Below are 25,458 nucleotides of genomic sequence, written 5' to 3' on the forward strand. Positions count from 1 at the left end.
CTGTTTTCACGTTATAGTCAACTTATATTCAATCTCTGTACCATGGCCTATGAGACCCTTCATGGTCTAACTCTTGCTTATCTCTCCAAAGTCATCTCATGCCAATCTCTTAATCATTTTCCTTATTCATTTTGCTCTAGTTAATGTGGATCTTCTCAACATTATTCTAACTCAAGGTCTGTCTACTTGGAGTCCTCTTCCTAGAATGTTCTTTCCCAAGACCTGTGCATGACTTACATCCTCACTTCATGCAGGTTGCCCTTTCTCAGAGATCTTTCCTGAAAATCTTATCTGAAATAGCAACACCCCACCCTTTCACTCTATACACTTACCACAGCTTTATTTTTCTTATACCATTTATGCATGCCTGTGTGTGTGTGTGTGTGTGTGTGTGTGTGTGAGAGAGAGAGAGAGAGAGAGAGAGAGAGAGAGAGAGAGAAAGAGAGAGAGAGAGAGAGAGAGAGGCAGGGGGGCATAAAGCGAGAGACAAGGATAGAGACAGAGATAGAGAGACAAAGAGTTAATTTTCTGTTTCTCCCACTGGAATGTAAATATGGGAGGACAGAGACTTAAGCCTTTTTACCATGTTTATATGGATTATCTCATCAATGCTCACAAAAAAATAACAGGTACTGTGTTTTGTTATCCTCATTTTACAGAGGTGGAAATTTAGGCATAGAAAGATTAAGGAACATGCTCAAGGTTAGAGAACTAATATGTGGTAGAATCTGGATTTAAAACCAATCATTGCATCTCTGTCACTCTGGAGTCTGTTGTTCTTAACTTCTCTACTGCCTCTGTGTGCAATTAGAATGAAAAAGGCCCAATATAAACTGTAAAATAACTGTATTATTAGAACACTGTAGGACATAAGGTTGGATGTGGTAGATCATTAGGATAGAAATATAGTGTAACACGCTATATATACACATATATAGCATTTTTACTATATTTAGTAATATATAGTAATTCTACATTATACATATAATTATATATAGTAATTTTACATGGAATTTCATGAGAAATATAAAATTTTTAAACACTGATTTATATGATTTCATATGATTTATTTTTCTTTTATATATTTTTCATATTGCTTTTTTGAATATGTCAGTAATAATCACATAAAACATTTAGAATAACCAAAAATATACATCTTAAAAAATAATGCATCCTGTGGGCATATAAAAAGACTCTGAATATTACTGTGGTCTGAACAGCAGTAAAATTCCCTTTCCTATCTACTCCAGTTCGGAACCACCTGAGGAATAGACACAGGAATTATAGGGATGGAGATAAAAATATCACCTTCAACGTGATAAGGGTGAATTTTAAAATATGACATGAATATTCAGCCTCGGCAGTGTCCTAATACTTCCCATAAATAATTAACTCTGCCCAGCCAATTATTGGCAGTTGTAAAAACTCTGGCTTCTGCTATTGGAGTAGTCTGCTGGCAGCGATGGGTGAAAGAAACTGTGAGATCAGAGGACAGACTTTCCCAAGGAGAGGACCACTGGAGAAACTATTCAGTGGGACTTGGTCAGTTCCTTCTGACCTCTTCAGTTAAGCAGGACACCCCTTTCATCAGAGGGAGAAGGGAGGGAGGGTCAGAGATGGATTAGAGAGGGGCTAGGAATATTCTAGGACTCTTTCCTCCATGCAAAAGTGAAAACTAGAGGGTTTAAGTGTTAACCTCTCATAGATATGTGTCACCTTTTCCTTGGCTTCAGATGAATTATATTTATTTGCCCTTTCCCTCCTTTCTTGCTGTCTCACGGTGGGAGGAGATGGGTAGGAAAGATCATTAGGATTAATCTGGCCAACAACAATAAGAAGTTAAAAAGATACCAGCTCTTCACTGTTTCATACCAGGGTAATTTATTTGCATGTTATTTATTTCTTTCATGTACAGATTCTTTTTCCTTTTTTTGTATTGAACAATTGTTACATGTTTACCTTAAGAAACTTACATAGAACATAGGGAAAACACCTCACAGAGAATTCCTGTACACATTTTGGTGGCTATAATGCCAGGCTCTTTATGTGCATCTGTATCAGTGAGGGTCTTGGCAGGAAACAAGGAGCACATGCTCAGATAGAAATTTTAAAGAGGCTTATTAATGAAGGGACCATTTACAGAGGGGAAAAGATAGAGGAAAATTTAAGAAAATAAATACATAAACTAGAAGCAGTGGGAAGTTGGTACCTACCCTAGACTTGAAGGGGCAAAGAGTGGAAATGACCTAAGTGGAACCTGGCTAAGAACTGGAGGCTTAGAAGTGGGGCTGCCTGACAGGAGCTATGGCTGTCAAGCAATGCAGCCATCATTACAAATGCATCCAAGGTGGGAGCAGAAGGGATAAATGCTCCAAACTCTCCTCCTGCTCTCTCCTCTCCTGTCAAGGCCTCTCATTGGTCAACCCCAAACATAAGTCAATGGGCAAGCATCTTTCTCAGGGAATAGAGGAGGGCAGCGAAGAGATAGAATGGATGAGTGGAGGGACAGAGCCAGTGGAGAATCAGCAGTATAACATCCATCTCTCTGTTTATCTGCCTATCTATCTATCTATCTATCATCTATCTGTCTATCTACTCATTGTGAAATTATATCCTATACTCTGTTTTGTTACTACCTTTATTTTCACTATGTATTATGAAATACTATCTTTGTACTTCGTTATATATACATTAATGACACTTTAATGGTTACTTGGTATTCCATTGTATGAGATTTTTGAACAAGTCTTATGCTTACATATTTAACTTATTTTCAAATTGTCTTCAGTTATTATCTTTTCATGACTGGTATTCACAGATGCCCTTTTGAATTATTTTTGAGGATTATTTATAATTAAGAGTGAATAATGCTCTCTTTATTTTATCATTCAATACTTAAAATGAGGATCTCTAATAATTTCATCACATGAGAATGCTGACTTTGAATTATAGCAAATATGGCTTTGTTAACACAAATTTTACCTTCATTACTGAAAATACTAGGGCAATATTTTAATCTGATTGACTGAGATATGATGGGGATGTTAAGTACTACTGTCAATACAATATTCATCATTGATTACGATCAGTTGGCTGTCCCAAACTCCAAAGCTGGATTAAAGCTTTCTTACAAGTAGCAATGTTTAATTGGGACTACAATTTCAGGAGGAAAAGAAAACAGAGAAAAGTTACAGGATACTTTGAATCTAGGCAGAAGAATGGAGGTAACAAACCTGGAAATAAAACCTAGTTCAACTGTCTCAAAATAAACTGGATGTCAGCTACGGCAAACAAGCACACAATAAAAACCAGTACAAAACATGTTAAAAGAGAAGTCTTTTTGATAATGAAAACCCCAACGGACTAAGTGGTAGAAATATGCTGGTGAAATGAATGACATTAAAATCTATAAAACATTATACAGATACAGGATATTATTACTCCAGGCCTCCCATGTTGAGATGAGGTCTCTAAGCACCCTTTGTCCATTACTTCACCATTACAGAATGTATAGCAAAATACTCCCAAATTCTCACTGATACATATTTTCTTTAAATGGAAACACTTTCCTCATGTAAGCTATATATAGGCAAATATCTTCAAGGAAATTCTTAAAAACAAGTCAAACTAATTTAACTTTAACATGGCTGTCAGGTTGACAATAGTAAAAGTTAAGCACCTCTAAATGCTATCACTGTCAACATGTCTCTGTATAAGTTTCCACAGTGGTAATGAGTAGCAAATTATCTATTGATATGAGAGAGGAGAGTAGCAAATCCATAAACTACCTCCTCCTCAACAGAACATTCAGCAATATTCATATACATAAATATCTTACCAGCTTCTTAAAGACGAAGAAAGTGTTGCAAAGGTAACTATAGTTCCTGAAATTGTTCATTATTATGATATCAATTGCTGTCTATTAGCAGTGTCTGATGAATTTAGATTTCTATATTTCACACAGTTGAGTCAAGAACTTAAGTCTTACCATGTCTTTAAACATAAATAAGGATAACAATTTTTGCTGTGATTTGATCACCCATAAATAAGAGCAAACCAATTTACTGACTGTTCTTTGACTTGATCAAACATATTGGCTCTCTTTGAAGTTTCATGTGTTATTCTTTTTCAGCAAGACTAAATTTACCCATACCCCACTGAATGTGTATGCATTTTAAAAATTAACATAATTTATAACAATAATCCTTCTTAAGAAAAAAAGACCAGAGTTGGGACCATAGCCTCCCAACACCATCCATGATCCGGTCTTTGGATAACATTTTGAATCACCCCTCATAATTCTCCTCATCTAACCTCAAACACATAAATATAGTTCCAGCGTAGAGACTTTGTACTGCTGTTCTCTCTGCCAAGAACACTCTTCCCTCTGATAACCACCTGATCTATTCCCTCACTTACTTCAAGTCTCTGCTCTCATTTATTGCTTCATAGAGACATTATCTCTGAACATTCTCTATAAAGTAATATTCCACCTCACTACACTCCATTCTGGTTTATTTTTTAAATAGCACTTATCACTACTTGTTAATGTTGATTCTATTAGTTGTTTATCATCTACCTTCCTCTGATCCTTCTCCCCTAAGTAGAATATAAGTTCCATGAGAATAGAATTATGTATATATATACACGCTGCTCTATACTTAGCATCTAGAATAGGGCAAAATAAGTGCTTCCTGAAAGAATTAATATCATCAAAAGAAAGACAAGAGACAGACGGTACCAGAAAAGAATTGTTGTAGTTAATTTTATGTGTCAACTTGACTAGGCCATGGTAGCCATGGTATGCTGTTTTGATCAAACACCAGTATAAATGTTGCTGTGAAGGTATTTTTGTATGATTAGTATTTAAGTTAGTAGACTTTGAGTAAAGCAGATTACCCTTCATAATGTGGGTGGGCCTCATCCAATCAGTTGAAGGTCCTAAGAAACATAGACTGAAGTCCCTGAGCATAAAGCAATTTTGCCTTCATACTACATTTGGACTCAAGCTGTATACACACACATACAAACACACATCCTATTGGTTCTGTTTTTCTGGAGAATCCTGACTAATACAGACATTTTTCTATGCATGCATATTAATGTAGAAAAAAAATCATTATTATAAGTAAAGCAAATACATCATTCCAAAGATAGAAATATTAGATTGAAGAAAAAAGCAAAAAATTAAATTAAAAAAAAAAACAAATATGAAATTCCAACAAAAATGTGAAAAGTAAAGGTATGGAAAGAAAGATTATCAGGAAAATACAACTCCAAAGAAAACAGCATACTGATTTTTAATACAAGATCAAACAGAACTTAAGGCAAAATCACCATGAAGATGATGTTACAGACTGATAAAAGGGAGAAAATATCAAGTAGATATCATGATTATGAATATATGTATCTAAAACATGGCCTCAAGATGTATGCAGCAAAACTGATAGAATGATAAGGATAAATTAATTAATACTTGTGGTTAAGGATTTTTACTATATCCATGTTAGAAACTGAGAGCTCAAGCAGTCAAAATAAATGTTATAAATTATTTGAATATCCAGTAAATAAGCTCAAACTAAATTCCAGAAAAATGTTTGACCTAATAAGGTGTATATACATATGCATTCTTTTTGATTACACAAAGAACACTGAACAAATTGTCTATATTAGAGGCCACAGGATACCAACTTAATACAGGCCATGTTCTCTGACATAATACAATTTAAAATTTTTAAAAGGGTAACTCTAAAAATCCCAGGAGATAAGAAGCCCAACAGATACTTTTGGAAAAGAAGAGCAAAGAGTGGCTTCACATTCATATATTAAGTAATACTAGAACATCCAGTAATAAAAACAGAATTGTACCAACTCAGAAAAAGACAATGTTACAAAAAGATTAGAAAAAAGAATTCAGAAAAGACTGTTTCTCTGTATGAGGTTGATATATGATAGAAGTGACATCACAAATTTAACTGTATAGTTGATGGTGTCAGGAAAAATGTCTCAATAAATAGGAAAATAAAGTTGGATTTCCCACTATAGTCATTGAATTATTGTTCCCAACTTTACATTTCTTTCCTGTAATAAGGTTAAAAATCCCTAGGCATTATCCAAGACATGTCCCTGTAATCTGTGATAATAGTATATGCCCCCATCTAAGTGGCTTTGGACTTGCTTATAACTTGTTGTGAACATGCTTTGGACAATGGGATATTAAGCAGACAGTATTTGTCACATTCAAAAGAAGATATAAATATGATTGCTGTGTTTCTTTTTCTTTCCAACTATGCTTACTGTAGGAGGGGAACATGTCCCCCACACAGGCCCTGGGGTTCAGAATGAGAAGACACATGGAGTTCAGCGGGAGCACAGCAAAGTACATCAGGCCTGAGCCAACTTGAAGCTCTCTCATAAGAGAACAAGAAACAAATGCTCCAATAAATCAGGAAGATTCTGGGTTGGTTTGTTATTGGAAGAAACGCTAACTGATAGCAACTCCTTGCACTTTGAATCAAAGTCCTAAAATGTGAAAGGTAACAACATAAAGCTAAAAAAGGAAGATGCAAAAAATGCTTTTGTGACCTAATAATGATAAAATTCTCAAGCAATGCCCCCAAAGGAAAAAAAGTACTAAGAAAAAAATAAAATAGTTTTGATTCTATGACATTTAATGATTTCAATTTAGTAAAAGACACCATAGATGAGATAAGTAAATATTTTTCTCTTTGGGAATAAATATACATTCAAAACTAACAGTAGGTTAATACTCAGATAATTATTGCAAATCTGTAAGTCCCAAGAGGAAGGAAATCCAATTTAAAAAAATGGGCAAAGGCAATTAGTTCACCGATGAGGAAGCCCGAAAGACTGACAAGTATGTAAAAAGATGTTCAACATTACTAGTAAGTAGGGAAATGCAATGCATATAGTGCCCACTGTACTGGCAGAATTATAAAATTAAATACTATCTGTATTAGTCTACTTGGGCTGCCATAATAAAATACCACAGACCAGGTGGCTTCAAAAGCAGAAATTTATTTCTCACAGTTCTGGAGGTTAGAAGTCCCAGATCAGGGTGCCAGCACGGTCAGGTTCTGGTGAAGGCTCTCTTCCTGGCTTGCAGACTGTGGCTTTCTAGCTGTGAGCCTTCATAATCTTTCCTCATGTGTGCACATGTCTCTTCTTAAATGACTATTCATTCTATTGGATCAGGGCCCCACCCTTATGACCTCATCTAAATTTCATTGCTTCCTAAAAGCCCTTTCTCCAAATACAGTCACATTGGAACTTAGGGTTTCAACATATGGATTTTGGGGGGATACAATTCAGTCCACAGCACTACCAAATGTTGAAAATGAGATTCCTTGAAGTACTGTAAACTAGTTACAGTGATTCTGAAGAACAATATGAAAATGCTTAATTAAATTAAATAACATACATTCTATGGCATAGCAAGTCCTCCCCCGGGTATATACCCCAGAGAAACTCTCACAGATGCCCAATACAGAGATATGTATGAGGACATTTAGCACAGCATACTTTGAAGTAGCAGGGGCTGATAGGGAATTTAGGTGCCCTACACTAGTATAATAGACAAATAAAATGATAAAATGAATAAAAATGGAATACTATCCAGTAGATTGAACTTATAAACCTGACAGACATATATTAATATGGATAAAACTTAAGAACATAGTATAGAATGAAAAAGCAAGAAACAATGAAACTTATGACAAAATAAGTTTTTTAAAATCTTAGGTACATATGTATATAAAGTAATTCTATATATTCTTCAAAGATACTTGTAAACTAAGGAAACATATCAAAGATATTTAAAAACTTCCATGGAGTGTCGGAGGGAATGAGAGTAGGGATGGAACATGAAAGGTGAAAAGTAATAAAATCGAATGATAATTGTCTATTATGTATTGAGAAGTATGGTTAACTCAGGTCTTTGTATTTGAGGAAGAAGAAAAGAAAGGCGAGATAAGACAAATGAAGCAAAGGGACCTATGGAGGAAGGGAGAGGAGGAAACAAGTAGAAGAAGGAGAAAGAGAAGCTGAAGCAGAAGCAGCAGAAACATCCATCATTACAATTTTGATAAGGATAAGTGGTTCCTAATGCCACATGGACGAAGGAACAAATCAAACATTATGAAAGGCATAGTGAAAGGATAACAGAAGATCAAAACTTAAAATTAAACTGAGTCCATGAGAAGAGAAATGGGTAATGTAGTTAACATTATAGAAGTGTCCATCCTTTTTCTCCAGCTCCATATACAGCTACAGGATATTCTTTACAAATCACACTCTGATGGCACCTATAGCATATTATACGTGGAACAGGTTAACTTATAGCTTTCAACACTCCCAGTTTATTACTTGCACATTCATGGCCATTGCTTCAATTTACTTTGTAAATAGAATCTTACTGGTCTCTTCATAGCTGAATCCCAGAATTTAGAACAGTACCTGGCAGATAATAGGCTTACACTAAATATTTGTCAACTGAATTAACATAATTTCCACCATTAGACAAACAAAAATACAAGAGAGAGAATAATATAATTCTTGGTTAGAAGGCATGATCTGAAATGCATATATATTATTCCCAATGCACATCTATTATTCTATTTATCAAACATTATTACAAAACATTTAGAGAGTGTTGATTTTCATAATACCAATACTATACTATTTCTTCTTTTCAATATATTTTTTTTCCTTTTACTGGTAGAGTGCATAGTAGGGGATGTTGCACGAAGATGATTTAAAATAATTTTTATTTTCACTCCTATTATATTACAAGTGAGAAAAGATACTTCTGAGATCAATTAGATTTGAATAAATCATCTGTGAATATCATTTGAAATTAAATTTTAGATAAATATAACTGAGCATTATCACAAGTGCTAACAGTGCAGTCTCCATCTCCTAGAGCAGTGTGCTATTTGCTCTGGGTTGATTTGCACATCTGTTGAACTGCAACTTCTCTTAAAGGATTATCCTATTAAGAAGTATCAGCTGGCAGATTAAAGATGATTATTCAATTTTGCAAATGTAATCTATTAAAAAGACAACAAATTCTTGGGCTACTTGATTTTGGGCCATGAAGTGTGTGTAGACTACAAATTTCAACTGTATTATTTTAAAATCTAAAAACTATTATATGCTATTAGATTAAAATAGCACATTTCCCTTAATACCATAACTGTGAACCCCTTAGAAAAATTCAAAGGTCTGATTGTGCTTTAATTCTTTATATAAAATGCATTTTTCCTGATTAATATATGCATGAGAAAATAGGTTATATTTCACAATGACCTATGCTAGCATGTATGTGTAATTTTTATTATATCTGTAAACATACAGTCATAGTTAATTATATGAATTGGAATATCTTATTGCCTAGATGATATTAAGATATAGCTAGTCATGAAACTAATTTCTCATACTTGTTACATAGATAAAAATCTTTTTGAATTTCTTAAATGTGTTGACAAGAAATTAGCACATTAATTGTTACTTGCATATAACTAATATAAATGCATTTGAAAACTATTTCTTACATGACTACTACAAAATTAATCTTCATTAAATGTGATGACAGTAATTTAGAATTTGTAATTTTTTGGACATGAGCTGGATTTAAATTGTTTATATATAATTAGGCACATAAGCTTTGTAACGAACTTCCAAGGAGATATTTTACGTACATAGGAAAACACTAAGTACTTTTTGATCATCTATGCCTATAATGTTACAATTATATTTCTATGCAGTACAACTACAACAGAGAACTAAGCAACAAGTAGAACTATATTTGTTTTAAAAATATTACACAAAATTGAGGATCTAACAACACAAGTGTGGTTTCTTTGTTTCATCCAGGCGTTTGTAGCTGCAATAGCTGATTGTTGCTAGGTTGGTAAGAATAAAAGTTTTGTATTGCTGAGCAATACAGCTGTCACTTAAATTTGAGGCTCAATTTTTAAATAATCTCGATTTTTATATCAAACTGTATTTCCATTTTGGATCAAGGAAAAGTAGAATGTTTTACTTACAATTTGATATTTTTAAATGTTAAATAGTATACAAAAGCATTTAAGTTTTATTTTAGAATATTATTTTTATCTCAGGATACCATGCTCTAACGAACAGTGGGAAAATGCAATACTCAGTTGTGTAAAACTTAGGTTGGAAACCTAATTGATGAAGTCACTTAATCCAAATCTCTCATTTTTGAGAAGATCAAGTTGAGGGCAACAGAGATTAAGTTTCCTCCTCAATTTCATGTTACAAATCACAGATGAACAACAATCTTTATTCATTAGAGCCTTGCCTTATGCTTAACTCAAATGTCCTTTTCTGACACATAAGATGTGAATTATTTCTAGATGTTTCTACGAATTCAATCCAGACTCATATAAGACATTTGTGAGTATTGGAGATATGAAATCATTGCAAAAGTAGAGCTTCATAGTTTGTATAGTGATGTTGTCATTAGATTAAGTACACACCCTTTCAAACATAATATCTGAAAGGAATAAGACTTAGTTACATGTATAAATTCTATATTTTGAAAAAGTCAGTAACTTTCATTTATATAAAACTTTCATAATTTGTGTAATTCAAATGCATTCCAGTTCTCAGAATTTGTGATCCATTATTAGGATGACACTCTAAATACTTAAAAACTAATATGGCATCACCACCAACCATTTAGAATGGAAAATAGACCAATCAGAACAGGTTTATGGTCATAACACTTTGTACAGTTACAAATATCATTTCTGAATTAATATATCTTTGGTCAATACACCTTTGTCCCCACTATCATTAGCATGCTATTTTCCATACTTGCTGTCAGGTGAATAAAAATGTTTCTAAAACATGGAATAGCATGACAAAAACCAAAGAGAAAGAATAGCTTTTTTACAGGTAAAGTGTAAAACCAGTTCCTATGAATCTTCAGAGTTTTTTCTTTACAATTTCCTAGAGCTAAATTCAGGCTCTCATAGACTGTACAAATGTGTATATTTATTAATATATATATGCAATTAAAGCTCTGAAAACTCTTTAAAATGGGAGAAATGAACGAAATTCATAGTTCTGTGATGATTAAAAGAAAAAGCACCTAGCCCAGTTCCTAGATCATAGTATACTTCATTGCAGGTATTAATGATGAAACCGTGCACCTCAGATTGGGACTTGAACCCACGTGCTGGGACTTGAACCCAGTCAAAACTCAGATTGGAACTTGAACCCATGTGGCCAGGACTCAAACGCAGCCAAAGCCCAGTCTTCCAACTGAGATCACAGACCTGGTTTCGGGACTTAATGAAGCTCAGGTTCTTGATGTCTCATTGCAGAAAGCATTTAGTGAAAGACAAAGTAATAGGTAAGAAGTGCATTTATTTATTTAGAGAGAAACGCACTCCACAAGTGTAGGCCATTTCAGAAGGTGGAAAAGGCACCAGGGTATGGAGTTGTCAGTTTTTACAGAGGTGGGTAATTTCATAGTCTAATGAGTGGGAGGAGTATTCCAGCTATTTCAGGAAGGGGTGGGGATTTCTAGGAACTGGGTCACCACCCACTTTTTGATCCTTATGGTCAGTCTTGGAACTGTCATGGCCCCTGTGGGTGTATCATTTAGCTTGCTGATGTGTTCAGTGAGCGTATACTGAGGCTCAAGGTCTAGTGGAAGTCGACTGATCCACCATCTTGGACCCATTTGGCTCTAATCAGTTTATGTCATGTCCTCAGGCTATGTCATTCTTTCAAAGGTCGTGCCCTACCCCTTTCCCTCCTGTTTCAATGACACACTTGGGTCTCCAAGGGAGATACAAAATTTGATTTCCTTCCGTTCCTCCAGTTCCTTTCTCCAGCAGCAGAGGGGACCATATTCTACTCAAAAACAAAATGGATTTGCATACAAACAGGGGATGAAATAACGGGATTATAAATAATTGAGCAGAGTCATCTGGTCTTTTCTCTCTTGTATTTTATCCCCTCTCCTTGTAACTCTCTTTCCTAGGAAATTGATGTAGTAGAATGGGCTTGCTCTTAGGAGGAGCAACTTACCTCAGCTCTGCCTTATGCCTTAGAGATAATAGAAGTTAGCTTGCTTTCTTCCTTTCTTATTTCAGTTTGTAATCAGGCCAAGACTTAAATAAATAGCAAAAGTGCCTGCAGGTACTCACCTATTCCACCCAGATTAGTCTGATAGGAATTTACCTTGAGGTGTGGGGCTGGAGTTCCAGCTCCCATTAGGAACATATTTAGGGTTCCCCCTTGTTATAAGACACATCAAAAACCTGGCAGATAATACTAGGGAGATCTTCTTTTCCTGTTTTTCTTCCTGAGACAACTAATTGACAAATAGTGTTTGTTTGAGTCAAACATTGTCAAGTGGTCATTAATTAGATTATTTCAATATTCATAGCAAATGAATTATAACTCCTAACAGATGTCACATATCAATATGAAACTGAATACTATTATTACAATGAGAAGCAGAATAATATAAAGTCTAAATTCTAGTCTCTGGAATTAGACTGCCCAGCTTTGAATTCTGACGGCCACATTTGATCAGCCAGGTGTCATTAGGCTTTTTGTTAACTTCATGTCCTAGTTTCCTCATCTGTAAAAAGGAGACAACAGTAACAATCTCATTAAGTTGTAGTAAAGAATAAACAGGTTTTTACATGGGCCAACTCAGATGGTTCAAAGACAGTGAAGGGACTAGATCTAGAGGTGTGGACTGATGTTGCCTCACTACTGAGGTAATGACCTTCTGAGCCCTTTCCCTTGGCAAATTTTTCTGTAAAGAGCCAGACAGTAAATGTTTTAGGGCTTCACAGGCCTTGCCATTTCCCTTGTGAATACTCAACTCTGCTGTTGTAATGTGAAAGCAGCCTTAGGTAATATGTAAATTAATGGGTGTGGTTGTTGTTACCATTAAAATTAAATATAAATACAGGCCATGGGCAGTAGTTGGCCAATCCCTGTTCTATCTACTATCCTTTTGAATTGCAAGGTTTTACCAACCTGGTTGGTGGGAGTACTAACTATTCCTAGGCTCCCCTGATCTTTGGGGATTTTTCTTTTTAACTCTTCAGACAGATTTTTCTGTGGCTTTAGGCTGTCGTGGACTGATCTGCACTCAGCTAAAGACTGGAGAGGATCTTCTGTAAATCTCCAGAGCTCTCTCTCTCTGTGTTGCCGTCCCCTGTCCTGTACTCTGCCTGCAAACTCTAGCTGCCTTGGCCTCCTGGACTGCCCACTCCATCTCCTCAACTCTGGGAGGCTGTGGGGTTTCCCCAAGGTTTCTGTCCATCCCTGAGATGTGACCTAGAAATTTTCTCCAGACAGTATTATGGGCAGCCATAGAGCTCATCTTATTTACGCCCCCCTTCCCTTCAGTACTGTCTTCCATTGCCCAATGTTCAATTTCTGAAAACCATCGTTTCATAAATTGTGTCTGTTTTTTCATGTGTTTCAGGTGGGAGGGTAAGTCTGGTCCCTGTTACTCCATCTTGGCTGGAAGTGGAAGTCGTGATAGGTTTTTAACATTTCACATACAAGGAAACTGAGGCTCAGAAATGTTCGGAAAGTTCACCAAGATCATTCAGCTAGTTAGCAGTGGAGACAAAATTCAAAACCAGGGTTTCTAAGTGAGTGCTTCCTCCATTATATTACACTGCTTCCAACAGAAGGAGTTAACCACAATCTGCCTTTTAAATACAAAACAGTGAACTGCAGCCTTTACTAACAGAAGCTAATAAATCAAATTTGAACAAAAGATTTGAGGCTTATTTTTGAGCAATTTTAGAGGGGTCTGGTAATTTTCATATTTTATAATGGGGTCATTATTTTTTCTTCTATTTTAGTATTTCTATTATGGTTCTTGTGGGAAATATTTAGGATTACCGCCAAATGGTGGCAAACCTTGCTCATTTCAATCATCTGAGACTGATAAGTTTTCTACTGGCTCAAACTTCAGCTCCTGCATTTTCTAGGGATGTGACTTTTTTACAAGTGTACCAGAATTACCTTTTACAAAGGAGTGAAAAATATTGCTAAACTTCATAAACACAACAAAATGAGAGATGTGGAAAAGTGTATGTATAAATTCTCACAGTTCATTTTTATTACTTTCACTACACAGTTCCATTTAACATTTTCTGAAATAGTAATAAATTTTTGAATGGTAAAACATATGGCATTCGAGTATGCCAAGTGGGACATTTTTAGATAGTGAATATTCGTAAAAATGTGTAGCATTATATTATCAGAAGGTTCTCTGTTTAATGAGAAAGGAACACTTATCCCTTTACAAATATATACTGATATATGTATATATCTATAAACACAGGTAATCTGTGTTTGTTGCAAGCAATGTATTTGCAAATAAAACATTATGTAAATAATACTATGCTGCATGCAACTCCTCTTTTAAATGTGTAACAAGCTGATTTCTTACAGAAACAGAAAAGCTAACCTCAAGATGGTGATTCACATATCTTTAAATCTTTTGATTTTAATTATATATGCATATATAACATTATATGTAGCTTTACTTGCTAGTTAACTATTTAAATTATTTTGAATATTACATGAAAACAAGACTGTATTAGGATTTCCTCATTACAGAATATAATTAACCCTTTGAAACATATTAGAATATAGTAAGACAGTTATCTCCTCCATTATTTCTGAGGAAACTTAGCTCAGGAAGATTAAATAATTTGTTTATAGTCTAAAAGGTGGGGAAGAGCTAAGGGTCTGAATTATAGTCTATATTCCTTTTTTATACCACTGGTTTTCAAATATTATCAAAGATACATTTCAAAAATGATACACTATGAGAAGTCTCAATTTTAAAACAGATAAAGTACCATTTCACTAGCACATAATTTACTTTTATAAATTTAAAATAAAAATATTTATTTATAAGGTTAATATATAATGAGGAACCTTTAATATACATAAAAATTTGAAATCAAATGTTATGGACCACAGTTTCAGCCTTTAATGATTACTCAAATTTATTTGTATACCATGTTGGATTTGCAATGAAGGAATCCCTTATTTATAAAGATAAGCCATTGTATATGGAAACAGCTCTTTTTAAGCAGCACACCTCATAATTTCAAGATGCCCTTCAATTAAACTGATCCAGAGATATGAAATATGATGAGAAAATTTTTATTTCTATGTTGATTATTTAGAATATCTAAAAACTATGTATATGAGTAGTTTATATTAAATTTCTTATATTAAATTTCTCAGACCGAATACTGTCAGTACTTCCACATATATTATATGATATTGTGATGATACTGCATGTGTATTATCAACGACTTTTCCTCAGGCCCAAGGAGGAAAGCTTGTATTGGCTTGCCACTGGGAATAAATAAAAGTATGTCAAATGAAGAGTATTTTGAACTTATTCAGTTAGATTTGATCTTATCCTCATAGTTCAAATATTTTCATGATATCTTTTTATACTTTTCTTTTAAATCATCTTTTCCTGAAGAAATGCAGATGAGAAGAGATCTATGTGTCCCTGTCCCTATTTCGATTTTGTTTTGCTCTTGACTTCATTTTTCTCTACTCTCTTGAGATGTACATAATTTCTGGTATTTAACTTTGTGATTTCACCTCTCTGTTCAGACCCTTAATAGACCTCATTTGCTCTACCTAGTTCCTTCAACTGCTGATATATTTCAAACTTTTAAAATGACGAGTCACTGAAGACTTCTCCTCAACAGAAGCACAAATTTCTCAGTATTCAATGAGAAAAAGACACTGATTTCTCAAACACGTAGAATTAAAATTAATTATAGTATGTTCCTTGAAGAAATGGTCAAAGGGATGGGAAGGTCAGGTTGAAATTATATTCCTTCAAACTGATGAAGTGTTTTCATTAACAGGGTCCCTGGTTTATACTCTTTATCTTTTATGTTTCTCATTGTTCCATCCTTGATTCTGACAGTTTTCTTAATATTAGTGTACCATCAAGTATATAGCAGTCATGGAGAAAAAAAAAAAAAAAAAAGATTTGTTGTACTAGGGGTTTTAAGATGATATTGACTTGTTTGAAAGTATGATAGGAACTGACATATATTTAAAATAAGTTTGCCTGACAATGCATAGAAAAGAAATTTGGGACTGGATGACAAGGACAGTAAAAGGCAGTGGCAACATATTTAACAATTATGACAGTAAAATATGTACTTAGTATTAGTTGTACAGCATTTCAAAACACTCTTTAACTTCTATTATTAGAAAGTACAGCCAAAAGTTTTGAAATTTCAGAATTCAAAACTCAAGGCCATGAGTACTTGGATGCTACCTCAAGATAGTAAAAAGGGATTTATGGATGTGAAAATGTTTGTAAAAACCAAGTTAAAGTTCCTTTAGAATTATGATGTCAATGCATATTCTATATATCAAAAAGTATAAATTGAAATACTAATGGGTCTTTACATTATAAAATTAAATTCTCATAGTTGGGATCTTTTATTCTGTACAGTGCTTTCTGTTTGAATTCTAGCAGAGCATAAAAGTCTTAATGTCAAGAACTTTACTAACATATTTTTAAGGAAGTCATATATGTGGTTCATATACCAAGCTGCAATGGGAACACAGCTTCAAGTTTTTTAAGAAGACAAGCTTACTGTATTCTGAATTTTAGATATGTGATGTAAATATCATGAAACCAGTTCCATGAAACACACAATTACCTTATGGCTTCAGAATTACTTCCAGTATATTCATACTTTTTGGACTATTTTTAAATAGAACATCATTATTTCCTTTATATATATTCTATCTTTATTTCTTTGACTAAAATTTGAGCTACTGCAAATAAATATCAAAGATTTTTAAACCTCTCAAAACTTAAAAAAGTTTAAAACGTGTATTACAACAGCAAAGGTAAGTTATATCAATAACAGATATACGTTATTTAGCATAGGCTATCATTAAAGATAGAGATGTAATTGTAATTTTAACCTTTTAAATGATCAAGTGGAATCATTGTGTGATTGTTAACATCAGTTGATACACTCTTCATCATCAGCAAGGATAAAATAATTTATGTCACCGTTAACGGTTATATTATTACAGAAAAAATGCTAAACACAGATAATACTACTACAATTATTACCAATTAATATAATTATTATTGGACACAATTTGCAACAAGATGAATATATATTTAAAATTAATTGTAAAATCTAGAGAATATGGGGTATTACTAAATTATTATAAAGTATTCCATTAGTTTCAATTTTATTTTTGCCAAACTTTTGTTCTTCCCTACTTTTAGCTATTTTGCCTTCAAAAAACTCAATTTACTTACGTTGGATGGTGATTCTAAGGGATGTAGACTCCAAATTTTTCATGATGCTGCTAGGAACTTGAGTAATCTAAATTAGCACACACATCTCCTCTATTATTTCTTCCTTTACATATGTGATAAATGTAATGCTTTCACTATGTGATGTGATATATATCATATGATAAATACAGCATAATGTAGTATATTCTAGTATAATATCAAGAACAGATTTTTAAATAGAAGGAAATGCAAAAAACATAAAGTGGCAATAGAAAATAGTTTCAGAACAAATACTAAAGCTGTTAGCTTGGTCAAGACTGTTAAACAAAAAAGATCCTACCTGATGAATCAAAGTTCACCTCATTGCCAGGACTTGGACCTACATCAATGGACACAATTGGTAAGAGCTTCCGAAAATCCCATAGCTTTGTAACTCCACAGGCATCACAGGATGCGATCATGTGACCCTTTAAAGTATTAAAAAAAAAAGAAGAGAAATGTATATACATACATATATATATACATATTACTTATATACAAATATATATAGAAACTCAGATCAAAAAAAACAAAAAAAGAAAGATTTCTGTTACAATTTTATTAAATACACAAGAATGCATTCCTCTAAACTAAAAAGTATTCATTATACCTTTGTCTTTGACATAAAAGTATTATAAAATGACAATTTAAATATATAAAATCCTATACTAAATTTTAGAAGATGATTTTTCAGGAAATCATTTTGATGATTTTAATTATATAAGATGTAATAAAACAGAACTATACACACCCATGCAATTTGTCTAAATATATACATATCACATATGTGATATGTGATCTACATATAAAAACTATATATGTAAAATATTGTACTAAAAGCACACTTCACTTTATATGCTTGTAATTAGTTAGTATTGATAATTTATAACTCAGAGTAAAAATAAAAACAGAGGTAGAAAAACAAATGGACAGGAAAGAAGAGTTTTATCATGGTAGAATCACTGGGGCCAGGTAAAATTGATGACAAGGAAGCAGTGCCTATTGTGTTCTGTTAGACAAAATTATTAGAGATATTTGGGGCTATTTTTTTAACATGTAGTGGAAAAAGGAAGAAGGTAACTGGATAAGGGAATGGAAAACAAAAGGAAAGGTGGATGGATTCAAGTGTTATGGAAACAGGGGCGGATATTTTCCCAGTATAGAAGTACCAGCCCAGGTGCATCAGTTTGGAGTTCAACGTCTGTCTATATTCCTCTTGCAGGCCTCTCAGGAGATATCTATTCAGCAGTTACCTCATGTCAGAGACTGGGATATAGTGATGAATAAGAGGGTTTCCATAATTCTGTCATTTAATTTCTGTGTCCACTGACCAAATAAATATGAGTGCTGGCCACATCAGGTTTATGTACAATGTTTATAAGTCATTATACTGTTTCCAATTCGATATACAGTTTCCCTTTCAGATCCAGTTTAATTTTTTTAATGTCTAGTCAAAAATCAACCTCTCATTATTTTCCTCCTAAATATTCTAAAATGTTAAAGATAATAACTTGATTATTATACAATTTTCCCTATTATCATTTTGAACTAGCTCGCATACATTTTTTCTCATTTACTCCTTGATTTCTATCCTTTCTGTAAAAAAAAAAAAGAAAAAAACCTGCATAGTGTATTACAGTCCGAGTGGATTTTTTGTTTTTTTTCCCTAAATACTCCAGTAGTACAACAAATGTCACTAGTTTTAAAATTCTGTAACTGCTGTTACTGGCAAAGCAATACAATAACCTTTTCCTCAAGCTAATAAATGGGATATTTAATCTCTTTTACAGTTTAAAAAGAACATGGAGAACTTGGAATGTTTTCAAATATGTAAACGTGTATTGTGAGAATTGTGAAGAATCAGTGAATTTAATTTTTAGAAAAGAATAGTTCTCAGGATTATAGGGAATATTAATGTTAGAAATTATAAAGGACTCTTTCCAGCTATAAGGGTTTTAAAACGTCTTTCAGAGGTTGCAGAATGGAATCTTTTTTCAACTGTGAGAACAGAATAAATTTTAGTCAGAATTTAATTTGAAGGCACTTCTCACTGAAGTCAGGTTATAGACTTCATGTCCTTTTCTTGCCTAGATTCTATGAAACAAAGACAATCTTAAAGTGTGCTTTATACCATTGAATATTAAATTTTTAGGAAATATACTAAAAATAAAAAAATAGTCCATCATTTTCTGGGTGAAAATTAGTACTTAAGTGGGTTTAATATTTTTATATTTAATTTTTACCACTGTCAAATAATCAATTAATACAGTTTGATAATGCTAAAATAATAATAGTCAATACTTATTAAATGCTTCTAATAACCAAGTGCTGTGCTAAATGATTTATTAATAAATAGTAGATAGTATTTTAAACAATTTTGAATAACTAACATCATATAGCCAAACTTTTCCATTTCCCAAGGAACTTAAAATTCATGACAATAATTATGGTAAAACAAATATAATAACTTATAAAGTGGTAGAAATGTTTGTGTTCAGATTTGATAACTCGGTAGCTATACTTCCAGTTAACCAGAGAGGCAAATGCAGTGCCTATTATAGTACCTGGAGCATAGTAGAACTAAAAAAAAAATTTGTTGGGACTTCCCTGGTGGTCCAGTGGTAAAGAATCCACCTTGTAATGCAGGGGACGCAGGTTTGATCCCTGATCAGGGAACTGAGATCCCACACGCCCTGTGCACCACAACTACTGAGCTCGAGCGCCTCAACTAGACAGCCCACGTGCTGCAAACTACAGAGCCCGTGTGCTCTGAAGCCTGAGCGCCACAACTAAAGAAGAGAAAATACGCGCACACCACAACTAGAGAGAAGCCCGCGTGCCACAATGAAAGATCTTTCATGCCTCAACAAAGATCCCGTGTGCCGCAACTAAGACCCGACGCAGCAAAAAATAAAAACATAAATAAAATAAAATAATAAAAAAATTTTAAAAATATATTTGTTAAACAAGTAGATGATGAATGCCTCATGGGAGTTTATCTAGAAGTTTTACTTTAGTCCAAGTACTTCCACAGTGGTCTTAAGGTAATATTGATTCTAACCCTGATGGTTCTGAATCAGTTAGATAAAAGAGATAAAAGATGCAGAGAATCCAAAAGCAAAAACTTGGAATATCAAGATCTTGTAACCCTCCTCCTCCAGTCTCAGGTGAACTGGAACCATTTGCCATTCTCCTTCCATAGGGAAGAAGAATATTAAAATATTACTAATCTAAACCACACAGTGTGAATTTTGAGGGATCTGACGATGGAGGGTGTGGAAAAGGAATTAGCTGACAACCTGGGGAAAAAGCAAATATTTTATCTAGAATTTATGTCAGGTAAGAAAACAAAGACTAATTATAGTTAGGCACTTAACCTAACCAAGAAAGAAAGATTTCAAAGAAAATGTGTTTTGGAGAAAGGTGGAATTGTGACAATTTTAAAGAAAGTAAAAACTCAAGAGTTTTGGAAAACTATCTAAAATGTAATTCTGGTTATGTCATTGGTACCAGTACTGGCTGAGGAGGAAAGGCGATAAAGATGGTTGCACTGAAAAGTTCTCGGAGAAGTTCGGATTCAGACAGATGGTTGTTTTTGTGACACTGAATCGCCAGCACCCGGCTTAGTTCCTGTGACATGTTTGGCATTTGATCTTGAATAAATCATAGAATAATATATGAATAAAAAATGAATATAAGGGGAGTAGAGAGTAATCAATGTTGACTACATGCAACTGTAATGGATTTTTTCCCAAAATATGGTAAATGAGCTGAAGCTCAGAATTTTTTTTTTTTTTTTGGTTATCACAGACTCAAATAGTAAAACAAAGCAAGTGGAACTTAGGAAAATGGACAAAGGATACAGTTGAGATGAAAGTGAACAGTCACGACTCCTGACTGCCCCTTTTAAGCCTTCCCGTTTCCAACTTAAAGATCCTAGTGAGAAAATCCATATGGACATGCAGTTAATAAGTTAGAGTAGAACAACATAAAACCAAACTAGCTTCATCTAGGCTGCTGGAAATATACTGGAAAAATATTTAGCAGTACATATCAAGGATCACAAAGGTTCATACTTTTGAAACTTTTAAGGCTACTTCTGAAATTTGCTGTAAGGTTTTTAAAAAGTTATGATCAAAATATTAAAGTAGCACTATTTATAAATAAAAAATGGAAACAAGTGAAATTTGTAATAATCTAATATGGAAGAAATAAATCTTGTGCTGTTGTGGATCCAGAGCACTGCCAGAGGCACCTTTTATGCAAACTTGATACCAACAGTGGCAGGAAGACAAGCAGACTGAGCTACCTCTCTGCACAGTGGTTCCAAGCATATTTATATTTTATAAAACAAAGAAAGAAAAAGAGAAAACCAGGATGCTAATGATGTCACTTATAATTTAAATGAATGAATAAAAGACTATTTTCATAAGCCTATAGTATTCCTTAATATAAACATAACTTACAGCTTTATATAATTTTCAAAAACAGATTTTACAAGTTTGGGCATTACCATAAGTTTGGGGTTAAGAGGCTATTTTTCAGGTAGTGTAAGAAATGTCATAGAGCAATATTCTATATGAGATTCCTTATATCTTTATATTGTATATCAAGAAGAAATATATAGAATCTTAATTTATTATAAAAAAAGGTCCAATTTGATTATACTTTGTACCTCATCCTGATGAATCAGCTAAATCAGCTAAGTATTTTCTTGGTTCAACACACTATGTTCATATATATATATATATATATATATATATATATATATATATATATACACACACATTTATTTTCCCATCTTTTTTTGGAAAGTGAATTTACAGAACATCTAAATAAGCAAAATATTTTTAGGGTTGTGACATTACTTCTTCTGCAAAGGCTCTTCAAGGCTGAATAAAACAATATATATAATTGTTCTCTTCTCAGAGTTATACAACATAATAGAAAATTAAAGGAATGATTATATATCAACTATGCACACATGAGAATGCTGTAAACACTGTAAGTGCAGGTACTTTGGCTTAGCAGTACATTCCCATGACCTTGAATAGAACCCAATAAATGCTCAATAAATAATTACAGATGAATAAATACCATAGATGAATTATTACAAAGCCATAAAAAGAACAATTACAGAAACAATGTAAAACATGGAAAAGTTTATACTATACTGTCGTTACACTGATTAAAAATATACAATACATATGGTACAGCGACTGCACAGGGAGATATGTTTATAAAAAGTTGCCCTGTATAATTTTTAGGACTTTATTTTTTTAGGATAGTTTTGGTTCACAGCTAAATTAAAGGCAAGATACAGAGATTTTCCATATACCCTCAGCCTCTACACACACATAGCCTCCCCCATTTACAACGTCCCCTCCAGAGTGGCAAATCTGTTACATTTGATGAACCTACATTAACACATCTTAATCACACAAAGTCTGTATTATAATTCACTCCTGGTGTTCCACATTCCATGAGTTTAGACAATTGTATAATGACATATACCCACCACTATGGCATCATCCAGAGTATTTTCCCTGCCCTAAATATCCTCTGTATTCACCTATCCCACCATACCACCCCTGCCCAACCCCTGGCAATCACTGATCATTTTGCCTCTCTATCTAAACTTTACAATCAGTTTGTCTGTATCCACAGAATACCTTTCCTTGATTTTTACTGGGATTGCACTGAATCTACAAATCAAGTTGGGAAGAACTGATATCTTGACAATATTGAGTCTTCGATTCCATTAACATGGAGCATCTTTTCCTTCACTCAGTTATTTTGTTTCATTCACCAATGTTTTATAGTTTTCCTCAGATAGATGTTATACATATTTTGTTAGATATACTTAAATATTTCATTTTTAGGGGTGCTAATATAAATAGCATTATGTTTTAAAATTTAAATTTCACTTTTTCCTTGCTGGTGTATAGGAAAGCAACAGACTTTTGTGTATTAGCCTTGCATCCTGCAACCTTGTAATCACATATTAGTTCCAGAATGTTTTTTGTTTTTTTGTTTTTTGTTTTCTGTTTTCACTTGTTTTTTAAAATTAAGTCTTGGATGGTCATATCATCTGTGAACAAAGATAGTTTTAGTTTTTCCTTCTCAATCTGTGTAACTTTATTCCCTTTTTTTTTTGGTTTCCTTCTCAATCTGTGTAACTTTATTCCCTTTGTGTTTTTTTGGTCTTACTGCATTATCTATAACTTCCTGTACAATGCTGAAAAGGACTGGTGGGAGGAAATACCCTTGCCTTGTACCTGATATCTTAGTGAGAAACCTTTAGTTTCTTACCATTAAGAATAATGTTAGCCATAAGTTTCCTTTTAGATATTCTTTACCAAATTGAGCAATTTCCCTTATATGCCTAATTTACTGGGAGTTTTTAATCATGAATAGGTATAGTATTTTATTAAATAGTTTTTCTGCATCCATTGATATGATCATGTAATTTTTCATCTTTACCCTATAGATGTGATGGATTACATTACTTGATTTCCAAATGTTGAACCAGCCTTGCATACCTAGGATGAATCCCATTTGGTCATAGTTTTTACTTCTTTTTATACATCATTGGATTCAATTTGCAAACATTTTGTAGCACAGTTTTGTATTTATGTTCATGAAAAATAGTGGTCTGTCTTTTTCTTTTCTTGTAATGTCTTTCTCTGATTTTGGTTGTAGAGTAATGCTGATCATAGAATGAGTTAGGAAGTATTCCCTCTGTTTCTATTATCTGAAAGAGATTATGGAGAATTGATACAATTTCTTCCTTAGTTTGTAGAATTCACAAGTGAACCCATGTGGGACTGGTGCTTTCTGTTTTGGAAGTGCATTAACTATTTGGAAAGGTAATATGATTCAACTTCTTTAATAGATATAGGCCTATCTAGATTGTCTATTTCTCCTCATGTGAGTTTTGGCAAATTGTGTCTTTTAAGAAATTGGTCCATTTCATCTAGGTTATCAGATTTGTTTCAAGGCAGATTTGCTGAAAACAAATTCACTCAGTTTCTGTTTATCTGAGAAAGCCTTTATTTCTCATTCACTTTTAAAGGATAATTGCACAAGGTAAAGAATTCTATGTTGGTGTTTTTTTCTTTCAGCACTTTAAATATTTCACTCCATTTTTTCCTGGCATCGTTTCTGAGGAGATGTCATATGTAATTCTTATCTTTATTTCTCTATACGTGAGCCACTCCCCTCTTGGTTTCTTTCAGGATTTTTTCTTTATCTTTAATATTCTATAGCTTGAAAATGATATACATAGATCTAGGGGTTTTTGTTTGTTTCCTTTGTTTTTGTTTGCATTTATCCTGCTTGGTATTTTCTGTGTTTCCTGGGTCTGTGGTTTAATGTGTGACATTAATTTGAGGATATCTTAGTCATTATTTTTTCAAATATACCATCTGTTTCATTCTCTCTTCTCTTTCTGGTATTCCCATTACATGTATGTTTTACCTTTTGTTGTTGTTTCATAGTCCTTAGATGTTCTGTTTTGTTTTGGTTTTGGGGGGTTTTATTTTTTGTTTTGTACATTTTTTAAAAGTCTTTTTTGTCTTTGTTTTGGTTTTTGATGATTCTATTGATATATCCTCTGTGTCAGAGGTTCTTTCTTCAGTTGTGTTCAGCCTATTAATAAGCCCATCAAAGGCATTCTTCATTTCTGTTATATTGCTTTTCTCTCTAGTATTTCTTTTTGGTTCTTTCTAGGATATTCATCTCTCTGCTTACACTGCCTATTTGTTTTTTCATGCTGTCTCCTTTATCCATGAGAGCCCTTAGCATATTAATCATAGATGTTTTAAATTCCTGGTCTGATAGTTCCAACATCCTGTCATGTCTGGTTCTGACACGTGCTCTGTTTCTTCAAATTATGTTTTTTGGCTTTTTGTATTTCTTGTAATATTTTCTTGATGGTCATACATGATATACCAGGTAAAAGAAACTGCTGTAAATATGCCTTTAGTAATGTGGTTGTGAAGTATGGGGTGGGGCAAGTGTTCTATAGTCCTATGATTAGGTCTTAGTCTTTTAGTGAGCCCATG

At 33.4% G+C, this 25,458-nt stretch overlaps 1 protein-coding gene across 1 annotated transcript in view; it reads right to left on the reverse strand.

Moving 5' to 3' along the window:
* SPAG16 (sperm associated antigen 16) overlaps positions 1 to 25,458 on the reverse strand; it is a 906,862-nt gene that overhangs the window by 229,315 nt on the left and 652,089 nt on the right. Inside the window, exon 15 of the mRNA XM_007456417.1 lies at positions 17,694 to 17,820. Coding sequence (XP_007456479.1) covers positions 17,694 to 17,820 — 127 coding nt within the window. The remainder of the gene's footprint in view (positions 1 to 17,693; positions 17,821 to 25,458) is intronic.

The sequence above is a fragment of the Lipotes vexillifer genome, unplaced genomic scaffold (assembly GCF_000442215.2).
Source record: "Lipotes vexillifer unplaced genomic scaffold, Lipotes_vexillifer_v1.1 scaffold1179, whole genome shotgun sequence".
Lineage (NCBI taxonomy): Eukaryota > Metazoa > Chordata > Mammalia > Artiodactyla > Lipotidae > Lipotes > Lipotes vexillifer.